Source organism: Cupressus sempervirens, chromosome 6 (genome assembly GCF_028749045.1).
Source record: "Cupressus sempervirens isolate cs-2001-9-10 chromosome 6, ASM2874904v1, whole genome shotgun sequence".
Taxonomy (NCBI): Eukaryota; Viridiplantae; Streptophyta; class Pinopsida; order Cupressales; family Cupressaceae; genus Cupressus; species Cupressus sempervirens.
Window position 1 is genome coordinate 161,048,509 of NC_143123.1, and position 13,553 is coordinate 161,062,061.

The window sequence follows — 13,553 nt, forward strand, 5'->3', positions numbered from 1 at the left end:
AGAGCACCTACAGATGCTTGCATTCTAAAGGAGCATGACCATTTCTGCTTCGGCATTGATTATTTTTGAGGGAGTATAAATCTTTGCCATCTTCATTCTATTGGACACGGTTAGGGGTTAGGAGTTCCTCATTGAATGAATTCTGAAATCTATCATTAATATGAATTTGCAGGAGTGCACGGCAGCATAAAGACAAATCTCATTGACAAATACATATAGAGAAGAAGTACCGGTAGAGTCGAATGATTCCAAACCTGCATGGAGATAAATTTGGTCAAGGGTTACTATTGATATTACAAACAAATAAGTGTGCAATAATTTGGTTCCTTTGGCATCATATAGAGAGAATCAAGTGATTTTTATGAGAATATAGGTTGGGTGGAAGATCTCAACAAAGATTTGTTAATTGATAACAAACTGCTCCTATTATTGTGGGCATGAAGTTAAATTTATGGAGGCTCCATTCATTTGATAGTGATTACTTATCACGTAAAATGAAGAGTAAGATACGATAATAGAAAAGAAGGGAGAATTAGAGATCAACAGAATTGATATCATCAGGGCATAACTCAAATAAAATGGTGGATACAAATGGAGAATACAAAAGAAGCATTTAAGATCTGATCAAAGGGGAAGAACTAAAAGCATCTAACCCAGCGTACAGTTGATACAACATCCAACCTGTAAAATGATTGGACTGTCTAATCACAGGGGAGAGAAGATGAAGAGCATAGCGAGGAACTGGAGGGAAGTCTGATCACAAGGTCTGACTCAGTGAAGGAAACAGTCAGTCAACTACAGAGAGTTTGATAGCAATAACCAAAGGGCATTGATTAAAATAGGCATGAGTGGCATTGGTGCCTCAGTGAATATATTAATACAACGGAGTTCTATTACTATCTAAAGTTTGGAGCAGAATAGAGAAGCCATGTCTTTGGATACTCTTACAGACTAGACGTGTCATTGGATACACTGCCTGAACTATGTGTGCACAGTTATAATAAGCAGCGACAGTTTTGATGGGGAAGCCATGCAGTTCAAGAATTGTTAAGTCGGGAAGAGACTGATATATTATCAGTAGAATATGATTACTCATCAAACATCGATGACAACTTACCAATATCATTTGATGAATCATGTGTGTGTTCAATCATGTGAGGCACGAGGAGTCGGTAAAGACCATTAAGGCGACAACTCAGCTGGAAAGGCTGGGAGAATGTAAGCATGTGGCTTTGTGAGGACACCACAGGAAATTATTTGGAGAATATTAAATTATATGTTTTCAATAGATATAGTTGTAGGATGCAATTTGAGTTATTTATTGAGAACTACTGAAGAAATAAGTAAATCAAACCATTGTGACTATTAATGTGCATAAATGTTACATCTGAGTAGTATTGAAGTGTGATATTCGTATATGGCATATTAGTGGCAGGAATACTAATAAAAAATGAACATTATACTGATCCAAACTCGAAGAAGATGCTAAAGTGACTCATGACTCATTAATAAATTATCAGATGAGTTGTTAGACATGCAAGAGGCATTAATCATTCCCTATTACCCACAAAGTTGGAGGATTCGTTTTTATTGTAAGTACATGAAAAATGGAAGTATATACATCTGACTAAACTTTTTGAAGACTGATATCCTTGGCTACATTCCATTTTGGGTTAAATCATCTTCAGAACTGGTAGGGTCTGGTTGCTGGTTCATGGCAGAATCGGCCTGAATATAAACTCACTTCCATTGGAAACAAATTAATTATGTGACTTGGTCACGTAACCTTTTGGAGGCTTATGTGAAATTCATATACCTATTTTGGCAGTGTTCAATCAAATTTTCGGGCCTGTATGTTTGGACGTATCTGGTGTTAGATTCACTAGCTACATGGTCTTTACCTTGGGCTGAATTGATTCATCATCGACGGCCACATGTGTTGTGTTCACCAGTAGTCTCCTACAATTCCTCTGGATCATACACAATTAGTCCAATAGTGTTGACTAACATAGTGACAAATAGACCAATAGTGCTGGGCATTGTTAATCAGTGGAGGAGAGTCAAATAAATTCCTTTCTGTTGCTTAAGTAGAATTGAACATAACAGGTCACACAAGTTTTCGCACATGAACTATATATCTGATTGGGGTCATTGATGCAAGAGCATCATGGCATAAAGAATTTTCAATGTTACAAGATCAATTTTGGTCATATATATGATGTTTGAGTCATTCAAATATAATAGAATGAAAAAAATAATGTAGGGTTGTAATAATTGCATTCTATGCAAAATATATCATAAGTAGCTCATAAGAGGGTTTAAAGGGCTTGTTGTCTTTCTTATCATTTAAAGTCTATTTTTATGTTATTCATGGTTTTAAAAAGTTTAGAGGCCATTTGTATTAAAAAAATACAGAAGTGTCAATAGATAATAAATGTTGTCATAAAAAGTTGACAATATGAAAAGTTATTGTAAAGACATAGTAACACTAGGACGTGTCCCCCTCCTTTTTGCCCCACGCACCAAGGGCGGGGACGCACTGGGGACTAGGGGACTTCGTTCCCCGTCCCCAACAGTGCCACCAGATTCCACCACCTCTTCGAGGATGGGGGGACTTCCCAGTGTTAACTATTTCTTGATTTGACTATTTATGTTCGATGTTCGATGTTCCAATTCAATGCAATGTTCAAGTATTTACTCTTTTACATCTTTATATCTTATATTGTAATGTATCTTTTCATAACTAGCATTTTAAGTACCATATGTATAGTATAGACAACCACTCTGGTCCGCCGTTGCCATCCCTAAATTAAGGCCCCTCTGTTCCCCCATCCCAAAAACTTGTCCCCTCGTTCCCATGTCCCCCAGAGCAATGTAACTATGTGTAAAGAGGAAGGTGAGGAGTCATAGGGGGTAGATTACAAGTTATAGAAATTGGAAAAGATTAAAATATGTTGTATTGGACATGATTTATATTGTGTATGAAGAAATGAAAAGTTGAAGAGTTGAAGAAGAATTGAAATAGAGAATCGAAGTTTTTGTAAGTTTTTTATGTTAATTCTCTATGTAATAATTCCAGAAATCTGACTGTCGTTTCGATTGTTACAAATTCATATGAAAAGATACAGGTCTAAAACTTATATTTTCAGAAAGGTCTTTGCGTTAGCTTTCTTTTGGTTTTGGTTTGGTCGAGTTTCATTGTGATTTGAACAAGTTATGATAATTTTAGTGCAGACTGGTCACTATATGATTTTTATGTAAGCAGTTTTGGGAAATGAGTAATAACTTTTATTCTACTCAGTATTTTGGGCTATAAGTTTGAAAAAACATGTTTAACTAATATATCTACTCTCTCATTAAAGGAAATGGTTATATCTATTCATTTGTGAAAGTTGAAAGTGAATCTTTGAAGAACTTTTATGTTGTCCCAGCTTATTAAGTTTCCTTACTGATGCCTACAAACCCACTGTTGAAGCTTCTTGAGTGTTAATTCCACAAGAAGTGTTCCAAAGGTGTAGCTCTACATCAGGCATATGTGTGTCTATTGGCATTCATGGAAAGAAATTAATTGATGACGGTAATATTTGGGGAATTTGGAGGTTCGCTCATTAAATATTTGGTGAGAGTAAGAAAAATATTAAATAGAAAGAAGTTTGCCATATTTGATGTGAACAAATTTATTCAATGATATAGGAGTGGAAAGTTTACATTGTGGGGGAATAATAATCAATGTTCTATTCCCGTTGTTTGACAAATGCTTATACCGAGACATGTTGCATGTGGACCTTCATTGGAGCAACTCGTATCAAGGATGTATATATAAGTATTCGTTATGTTTAAGTATTACATTTATCTACTTGTATTTATGCACGTACTGTAAGAGTTATTTGCCTTGATCTTTTCCTTTGCCCCTAAAGATGTTCTTGCAGGAAAAGAAGGTTGGCAGTTTATACGTGCTACCAAATATTGTGAAGAACTCAATCTTATGATAAAGAAGTTTTGATCTAGAATTCATTAGTCATCTAATGATCATGTTGGATAAAGTGACACTCTTGAAGCAAATATCCTTGATGATTGAGATTGCGAAGTATCCTCCTATATCAAGAGGGAGTCTAACAATTCATTAGAGGCAACCTTGGATAAAGAGAGGGAGAAGATAGAAGATATGCTTTAGTCAAACTTTTGGTAATTTTGATTGTATTGATTCAAATGGAGTATAACATGTCGAGATGGATTGTCCAATGTTCATGTATGTAGGTTGGAAGGTCTTATGCTATCAGGATACTTGTTGAACTAGGGAAGCATGACACGACTTGTGACAGTAGATTACAAGGATCATATCAAATTTAGAGGGAGTTTGAAGTCAGGAGATTGATAACAGTCTCAACGGGAGTCTAACATTACCTCAGAAGCAATCTTGGACCGAAAAAGTGTACAGATTGAGAGGGAGAAGTTCAAGGTGAAATTCCTTGTAATACATTCTTCTCTGTAAGAGAGAGGTTTAAGGTGAAAACCCTTCTTCCACCCTCTAGGAGCAGCTATGGTGGATCCACCCTCTGACTTGGTTCATGGTGGATATCATGTGAGTTAAGACATGACTTTGCTAGAAAACATCATGAGAGGTGACAATCTCTCATCGATAATTGTGCTATGAGGTCTCTATTGTAAGGTGATGATCTTAACAATGGCTTGACATATTATCATGATCGAGACTACATTAAGTTGTCACAGAATGTGCCCCAAATCATGATAAAAAGCGTATCATGATAGACTACATTAAGTTGTGGTCCCAGAATGTGTCGGAGATCATGATACTTGTCATGATGGACTACATTAAGTTGTTGTACTTGAGATCATGAGTGTTATCTAATAGACTACATTCAGTTGTTGTCCTAGAGTGTCGGATACCAGATAACACATATCCTTCTAGGATATTACTTTAAGTTGTTGAGGTTATGATTGTTATCTGATAGACTACATTCAATTGCTATCCCAAAGTGTGTCGGAGATCAGATAACACATATCCTTTCTAAAATATTACTTTGAGTTGCTGAGCTTATGATTGTTATCTGATAGACTACATTCAGTTATTGTCCTAGAGTGTGTCAGAGTTTGCCCGGAGATTAGATAACACATATCCTTCCTAGGATAGTATATATTCTTTTGGTAGGCATCATGAACATGATGCTAATGCACATACCAAGAGAATATAAGTATGATAAATATCATATGATTGATATTTCTTGTTGAATCATACTTCAAATGATATTGAAAAATAACATCTAATTTGATAGAGATATGTTGATATCCTTATATATGCCATTCCAAGATTATTATATTGAGTTGATATCTCTCTATATATTTGAGAGCATAATGTGTTCTATAACAATTCTCACTAAGAGGGAGTGTTAATGTTGTAGCTTTAGTCGGATTGGATTGACCAAGAGCTTATTCTTCTATGGTTATTGGTTAATCATCAATTAGCCGAACCCTCATATATCTACTTATATATAGTATATAATATATATTATAAATATATAATGTATATAGATATGTTATATATTAATATTGTCTAATTGACAATTAATTTATTACCATAGAGACATGTCTCTTCTACGAATATTTATATAGCATTCAAATCTGTATTTGAAACACACAGAAATAATTAGGAGTGTTATTACATTTGCAGAAAACGATCCTAGAAAGTTAACAAAAACAACAGAGAAAACTTGTGAAAAACAGCAATGTCTAGAAAAAATTGTCTTCAAAGAAAATTATTAAGAAATTTGAACAAATTTTCTTTGATGTTGAAAACTTGACTTGAAGTTGATTTTTTCAAGGCAACAATTTCAAGTTGGAAACTCTTTTTATTATATGAAACCATTTTTACCATTTTCAAATCCTTCTTTTGCTACCACACTATGAACGCTATGAGCTTTTGTCATTTGCTTTCTTGTATTTCTGCATTGGAGCTTCTAAAATTGATTTCATCATATAAAAACCTAAAGACTTTGACAGGAAATATAATCATGATTATTGGCTTGAAACATGGTTTGCCAACTGAGTGAGTTGTCGAGCACCCACAAGTTTTTACCACATTTACTCACTGAGTTCCTATCTTGAGTTTTTCACAACTCAGTGTTTTTTCGTGAGAATACTCAACAACTCTCACAACTTGACTCGCCAAGCTACCAATGCATCAAAATTGCATTAAAAAAGCAGGAAAATGTTGTAAAGACACATTTTTTCCCTTTAAAGCCCTATTAAGTCATTTTGAACACATACAACACCATTATAGGATTCTAGAACAAGTTGGAAAAAATAAAATCCTAGAATGTCAATTTGCACCAACTTAGTTCATTTTTTTTCTTTTTTCTAAGTATATAAAGTTATAAATCATTTTTACTACTTTAACCATGTAAAATTTATATATTTAATTGCATTGAATTGATTCAATTTATATAAATTTGTATGTTGATTAAAATTTAAACAGTTTTTCATTACACATTATTTGAATCAAATCTTTAATGAATATAGGGCTTGCATTTTAGACTAAAAGTGGTTATGTTTTATCAACAGATTAATTCAATTACTATATTGCCATATTAAGTTTCAATTTTTCATATGCATTTATATTTTACATGATTTTGTCTTTCATGTTCAAATTGCCATATCATTTTTAAACACTTTTTTTATAATAAAAATTTGTCAATGTTGCAGGTTAATAGACAATGGCATTCAACTCGACATCAGAATTGAACTCAGTAAGTAGAAATTGTCCCATCAGAACTAAATTCCTTGGAAGCCCTGACTCTATTTGGAAATATGTTGTAATGAGACCAATAGCAAAGACTGTGATATAAACCTAGTGCTCAGGGCTTAGTGGAGGCATCAATCACCTCAAACAGCACCTTGCAAATATCTTAATCACTATCCCAAGTCGCACTGTGGCCCCAGAGAGGTAAAGAAAGAGATGATGTCAGTTCTTGAATTATGAATAAAAAGAAAGTGGAGAGAGTAAAAGCACAAGCACCCATAGAAGCAATCATTTCTCCTCATTTTCAAGAAAATCCAATGTAGATATGACATACATTGTGGGCTCTAATTTCGATCCATGCATATTTGAGTAGAGCTCAAACATAGGGGCCTTTGCCACTTATAAACAAACAGAAGTGCAAGCTGTAAGCATATTCTGAAACAGAATTCAACTAAGGAGAAAAAAGTTTAAGCATATCTAGCTTCCCAAGATAGGTTGGAAGCAAAAGATCATTGAGTTTTTCTCATTATCCGGAAGGCGGAGAAAATTTGGTGTAGCTTATATTGAAGATGGAAAACTTAGGCATGAAATTGAAGATAAGAGAGAGTTTAATGGTTTCAAAATTCACTCATTTCACAGAAGAGACACAAATTTAAGAAGAATTTTGTAGGCAGGAGTTGGTCAATGGAAAAGTATTGTGAATGATCAAATATTTTCAGTGAGAAACACTTCATAATAAAGGCAGTGGCATAAACAGATTTGAACCATGTGGAAAAACTATCTGAAACATTGACTGCTAGAAAGCATCTTATCAAGAGAGAGAGAGAGAGCAACTTAAAGACACTTCCTTCTACAGAAAAGCATTTCACATCTTGGTTCTCAAAAATAACTGTGTAATCTAGAGATATCCCACAAACCTGGTTCAATATGTACAGAAGAGGACAAATTGTTGATTCAAAAACAGTAAAGTTCAGTAACTCAATGACTATCCAAAGTTCAGTGAACTTATTTGGATAGCTTGATAGAAATTATTATTTGCTAAGATAGTTTCATGTTTTGAAAGATCATATAAATAAATCTTATTAATGTATCTTGGCATTTTAATAGCTGTAAAGATATAATTCAGCAAGAATGAAAAACCAAAAGAAAAGAAAAATGTTTCTTTGTATGACAAAAACTCACTGTAGGCATTGTTGGATCGAGCCCAAATAAAGTAAGCATGGGTTTTGCAAGGTTCTCATCTGTGGAGTCAACAAGCAGAAAAATCATCTACAGCCAATAAAAGAAAAATATCAGTACGGTATTGTATAATGAAGTTTAAGCAAACAAACTATTTGTTAACATTTTCAAATGAAATTACCAAATAAGGAAAAAAAAAGAACATAAAGACGATATGGTATCAAAATAATCAGAAATCTTGAACTAGCATTGTACTTCATAGTGACTGATCTGAGCAACACGCTTAATATGTTTAAATTGAACTGCTTACCTTAGACTTGTATTTTTTTGCTGCTGCTTGGGAGATTGAAATAATGCTCTCATGTTCATCAGGCTCTGCAAAGATAAGAACCTGGCAAAAGGCATGATTTGAATATTACATCCACTGGAAAGAAAATAAAAATGTTGAATTTCATTGATCAATCAAAGTAGATTAAAGCAACTGGAAAGTAACTAGAACAAAATGGATGATGCAATGCCTGAAGTGATCGGAATCTTTTACAACTTACATTTTTCATAAAGTTTGATCATGACAAAAGTACATTTGGCTACCATAGAAATGTGCATAATATAATAGATTTAACACCTAAGATGTAAAGCATGAGATAATTGTAAAATTTAATTATGGCCACAATCATAGCCACCAAATGTCAAGACAAAGGGAAAAACAATTATTATGAAGAGCCTATACTCTTTCTCCTGCTTAGCATGGTTGTACCCTCACCTTTTCAAGCGGAAATCAAATTTCTAGTTTTATGGTATTTAAAAATGAATATAAACAAGAAAAAAGAAACCTGTTCAACATTGAATGTTCAATATCCCTTCATAATTTCTGCCCTTTGAAAGAGTCACAACTTATTTACCTTGCATTCCTTCATTAATCCTTCCTTGATTGCAATCCACCATTCTTTCTAACTTCCTTTCTCACCCACCCACCCCTGAATTTCTTTCTCTTTTTTATATCTCATGTTTGAGGAGACGCAACTTTTCCATTCATGCCTTTTGACCATTCATTTAACTTATTGAAATTTAGATTATTTTTAGTTTTATTCTTTATATTTTTCATTTAATTATTATTATTTATTAAATCCACTCCATTAATGGAATTTTATTTATACCCATCATGATCACTATAGCAATCCTTGTAATTATTAAAGTTATATGAAAGATAATTATCAAGTTAATGATATAAACTCAATATCAATGACATTACGTAGTACAAACTTGTTGATCCACCCATAGAAAATCACCATAATCTTTCTTTGTAATGTCCCCATTTTAGCAGGTTCCTGTAGCTGGGCATGGCCAGTTCATTAGTGCGACCCTCGTGAGCTGACAGCACAATTTGAGGGTCTGTGTTGATTGACTTGCTATTTATAGTAAGTCAGTTATGGGCAGTTACTATTAGTATTTTTAGAAGTGCAGTTGAGGCGCCTGGTGTTTGGCATTATCAGTATTTGGTCAGATCAATTAATGGAGCTTTATATTATAACTTGTTTATCAAGTCTATCGTAAGTGAAAAGAGTGAAGGAGAAGACACGCTTCATTTTGTGTCATAAATGAGACTCCAAGGAGAAAATCAATCCATATCTCTATGCCTTATAATTTTATTTACTTTTTCATGAGTTGATGAGGGTTTTGGCATTGGAAATCTGAGAGGACTTATTCCTCGTACTGTTGGACTTTGAGGCATTGCAATATATGGTGAATTGTGTTGTGAGTCTGATTCTGATTGTTCATCAATTTGTTGCTGTTGTATAGCAAATTGATAAGTTGTTTGATCTGAAAATCGGCATCTACACCGAGGGTTTCTATTCTGAATTTCATTCAATGATAAAGCTAAAAGTCAGAAGGATATCTATTGCATTGTTGGCATCCAGATTACTGTGCTATTTCCTTAGCCACGTGAGTGCAGATTGGATCTGTTTTCTTGACTTGTTAGGCAGCGTTGGCTCACTGTAGGAGCCATTCAACCAGGTCTGCACTCCAATCGTTTACCTCTGAATTTTAACGCCATTTCCTGGCATGTTTGAGCTGTGACTACTGTGGTTAATGTGCCATGGGTTTCCAAGAGCTGTGAATCCATACATGGAGCAGCGTTTAACTGTGCAAGGGCAGCATCTGGGCTTATAGGTGTTTCATGGAAAAAGTGTTCCTGATTTCCATATTATAGGTGTGGCATAGCACACTCAAACCTGCTGCAAGCACTGAACACCCATATAAATCAGGTTCTTATTTTGATTGCAAATTACATGAGTATTATTTGTAATAAAATTGCAAATCATCGGTTCTATATTGGCATTGTCAGTACTCAGCAGATGTTTGTTTAATTGTTCATTTCAGCATTTAATAAATCTTTGAAAAACCAAGAAAAACTAAATATTGCCAAAAAAAAAACTACAAAAAACATCATCCAGCGTTGCAGTAGTGTGAACCAGCAGGGCTCTTACATTCTTTGGAAAGAAACAAAAGACTTGACAGAAAAGGTGTGGACATTTGAATTTCCAGTATCATTTTGTAGTTAGTCAAACTCATATGATTTACAAGCTTCTGCCTGTTAAAAACAGATAGCTATCTGCCGGGTGCTTGGCTGGTAAATATAAAAGGCAGCCATTTCAAACTGAAAACACATGGTGATCCAAAGGGTTATCTGAACTTTTTTGTTTTCTTTTGCTGAGTTGTGTAAAACATTGTGGAAATCAACAACATCAGTGACAAGGCATTCTTCTTACTTACCATGCCAGTTTATTTTTGGAAAACTAAATGCTTTGGTCAATTTGTTAATCCAACGCATTGGCCGGGAAGTAAATTAGTAGGGATGTTATAACTCCTATGGTTAGACTGTTGAGTAATTTAGCCTCATAGTGAATTGAAGCCAATTCCATATGTAATATATGTTAATATATATGTGTGTGTTGATGGATTTGTGTTGATATCCTTAAATATGCCATTTTAGGAATATCACATTGAGGTGATATATCTACATATGCTTGAGAACATAATGTGTTCCATAACAAATGCTCCCTAGCTAAGAGTGAGTGTTAAGATTATAGCTACAGCAGGATTGTTTTAATTGTAAGATACAATGTTGCAATAATATATCATATATATAATATTATAAATATATTATATTATATTATATATATATATATAATATTGTATTGTTAATATACATTAACTAATAATGATTAATCATAGAGACATGTCTCATGACGAGACATGTCTCCTACTCTTATATTTATAAGAGATTGGTATCTGCATTTGGAACATACCAATAACCATGGCAGTGTAATTACATTTGTAGAAACCGATCCTAGATACTTCAACATAGACAACAAAAAAAGAGTCCCTTTCCTGACAGTTCTAAGTATTTTATATGGAGGAATGCATCCAGAGACAGCTTTAAGCATCTTACTGCCCACCATGCAATGATGTTGTCTAAAATAGGAACTAGACATCATGGAATGACCAATATACAATGCACTGCAAAGGCGTGTCACATAATTCCTTAGCTAAAGTTTGAACAAAGCCACACAGAACATTACACCTGAAGAAGCATGATTCAAACTGAAATCATAGACAAAACCATAATTAATGATGATTATGCCTTTGGATTTGATTGCGTATGTTTTTTTATCATCAACGTTTCGGATCACACTATGTGATCCATCATCAGGATGAGAGCAAGATGTAAGATGTAAACTCAAACTTGACTTGAACTTGGTACACCAAAAAAATTCCTAACTCTCAACAACTTAAAAAATACATGTACTTTTGAAATAAAACATAATCTTTTTTAAAAGAACTGCTACAAAATGTATCAAATGAATTTTGCAAGAGTCTAGGGGTCATGCCTTTTGGAGGATCCAAGCCCAAAAGAAATCCTTTAAAAACCACAAAGACCTTTGTGGCACACACCATTTTCATTGTTTTTTTAAAACAATAAAATAGTATTTTGGAGTATATAATCCATGTTTTCAACACACAATACAAGTCAAGAGCTTGGAATTAGTGAAAATCATCAAAAACTAATTACAAAACTCAATGAGTTTGTTCACTAGGGTATTCCACTTGAATGGTTTAGAAAGAGTAAATAGAAATAATAGAATATTAAAATAACAATTACTTGCATCAATATTCTAGAAAGATGTATTTTATTCATTCATTAATTCGATGTGCAATAGATACAAGAAGTTCATGTGTGCAGTGCCCACCTATGAACTCACCACTCACTTTCAGAGATTAATTACTTAATTATAAATTAGATCATTTTATTTATCATCAAACTACATCAGCACCCCCTACGGACGATGTACATTTACTTTCCCAAAGGGGTGACCCAACCGTCATGCGCCCTTTCAGATACAATTCTACCTGTCGGCTACAATATAGAATTGTCTGAAAACATCATCCCCTCAAAAAAGTAAAGTCGTCTCCGAAAGACAAAATAGAGACAACCCTTACAACATAATTCAAATTACAACCAAAACAAATAATTATATCAATATTTAGACACTGAGAAGAGGAATGCATCCCTAGTGTAGTAGCCGTCCGTGCTCTATGCTCATTCAGCTCTGCTCGTAGCTTATAGACTTCTCCTTCCATACTTTCAATTCTTCTTCAACCTCCATCTGAAGCTCCAAAGCTGATTGCATCATTTCAGCAATCTCTCCAAGCTCTCTCTCTCTTTCTCCTCTGCCACCCGCTCCTTCTCTGCTGCCAACCGATCATTCTTCGCTACCACTTGTTGTAGTTGGCTTTGTAGGGCTAACAATGCTACCCTCTCGGATTCCCAGGCTGCCCTTTTCGTGACTAGCCTGGTAGCTGACTCCTCCCAAGCCCTCTCCGTTGCTACCTGGTTTGCCTGGCTCCTCCAAAGGGTATAATATGCATCCCTGCGTATCTCAACTATCTCCTAAGTCAAAGCCTCTACTTGGCTCTCCATACCTAGATCTCTCCTAGTGCCCTAATCTTGGCGCATCTCCAGACTCCACACTCAGCCATCCTCGCTCCTCAAAACAAACTGTAAAGGCCATCGGACATCCTAATCTCATAAAGGACCTCACACTCTCCAGCGCCTTTACTACTGAGTCCAAGGCCTATATCTCTGCAGAGGCCACTACTTGGCGAGCTCAAGTCACTAGAGTCACTATATCAGCGAAGAATGCCTCTCTCGTCACTATTTCTGGCGCTACTGGAGGCTGTTGTTGAGCACCCATAGCCCTCTCTACTGCTTCCGCCATCCGCTCAACAACACTATGTGGTAGTCCATCAATCTGTGTCAGGTGAATCCCCTCCACCTGTGTCTGTAGAGGATCTTCCTCCCGAGCTAGTTCTCACGTAGGTGTGTGAAGGTATGTCGCTCGAGGTGCTAATGTATGGTGAAACCTCGTACTCAAGTACATGCTCAACCTCTAAATTCTGCTCTCTCTATCTAGCTCCTCAGGCAATGCTAACAATGTTGTATCAACCGTAACCACTGCATCCAAACCCACTACCTTCAAATGAACACCCGGCATCCTCAAAACCTCCCTCGTCAGTATCTCCATCACTCCTCGAGTGTCCATCCCCACATCAG

General features: G+C 35.1%; 1 protein-coding gene across 1 annotated transcript in view; it reads right to left on the reverse strand.

Annotated features, from left to right (window-relative positions):
- The window catches only part of LOC149551747 (protein disulfide isomerase-like 1-6), a 96,736-nt gene that overhangs the window by 11,813 nt on the left and 71,370 nt on the right, over positions 1-13,553 (reverse strand). Inside the window, exons 5-6 of the mRNA XM_089787250.1 lie at positions 8,247-8,327; positions 7,940-8,026 (exon numbers count right to left, since the gene is read on the reverse strand). Coding sequence (XP_089643376.1) covers positions 7,940-8,026; positions 8,247-8,327 — 168 coding nt within the window. The remainder of the gene's footprint in view (positions 1-7,939; positions 8,027-8,246; positions 8,328-13,553) is intronic.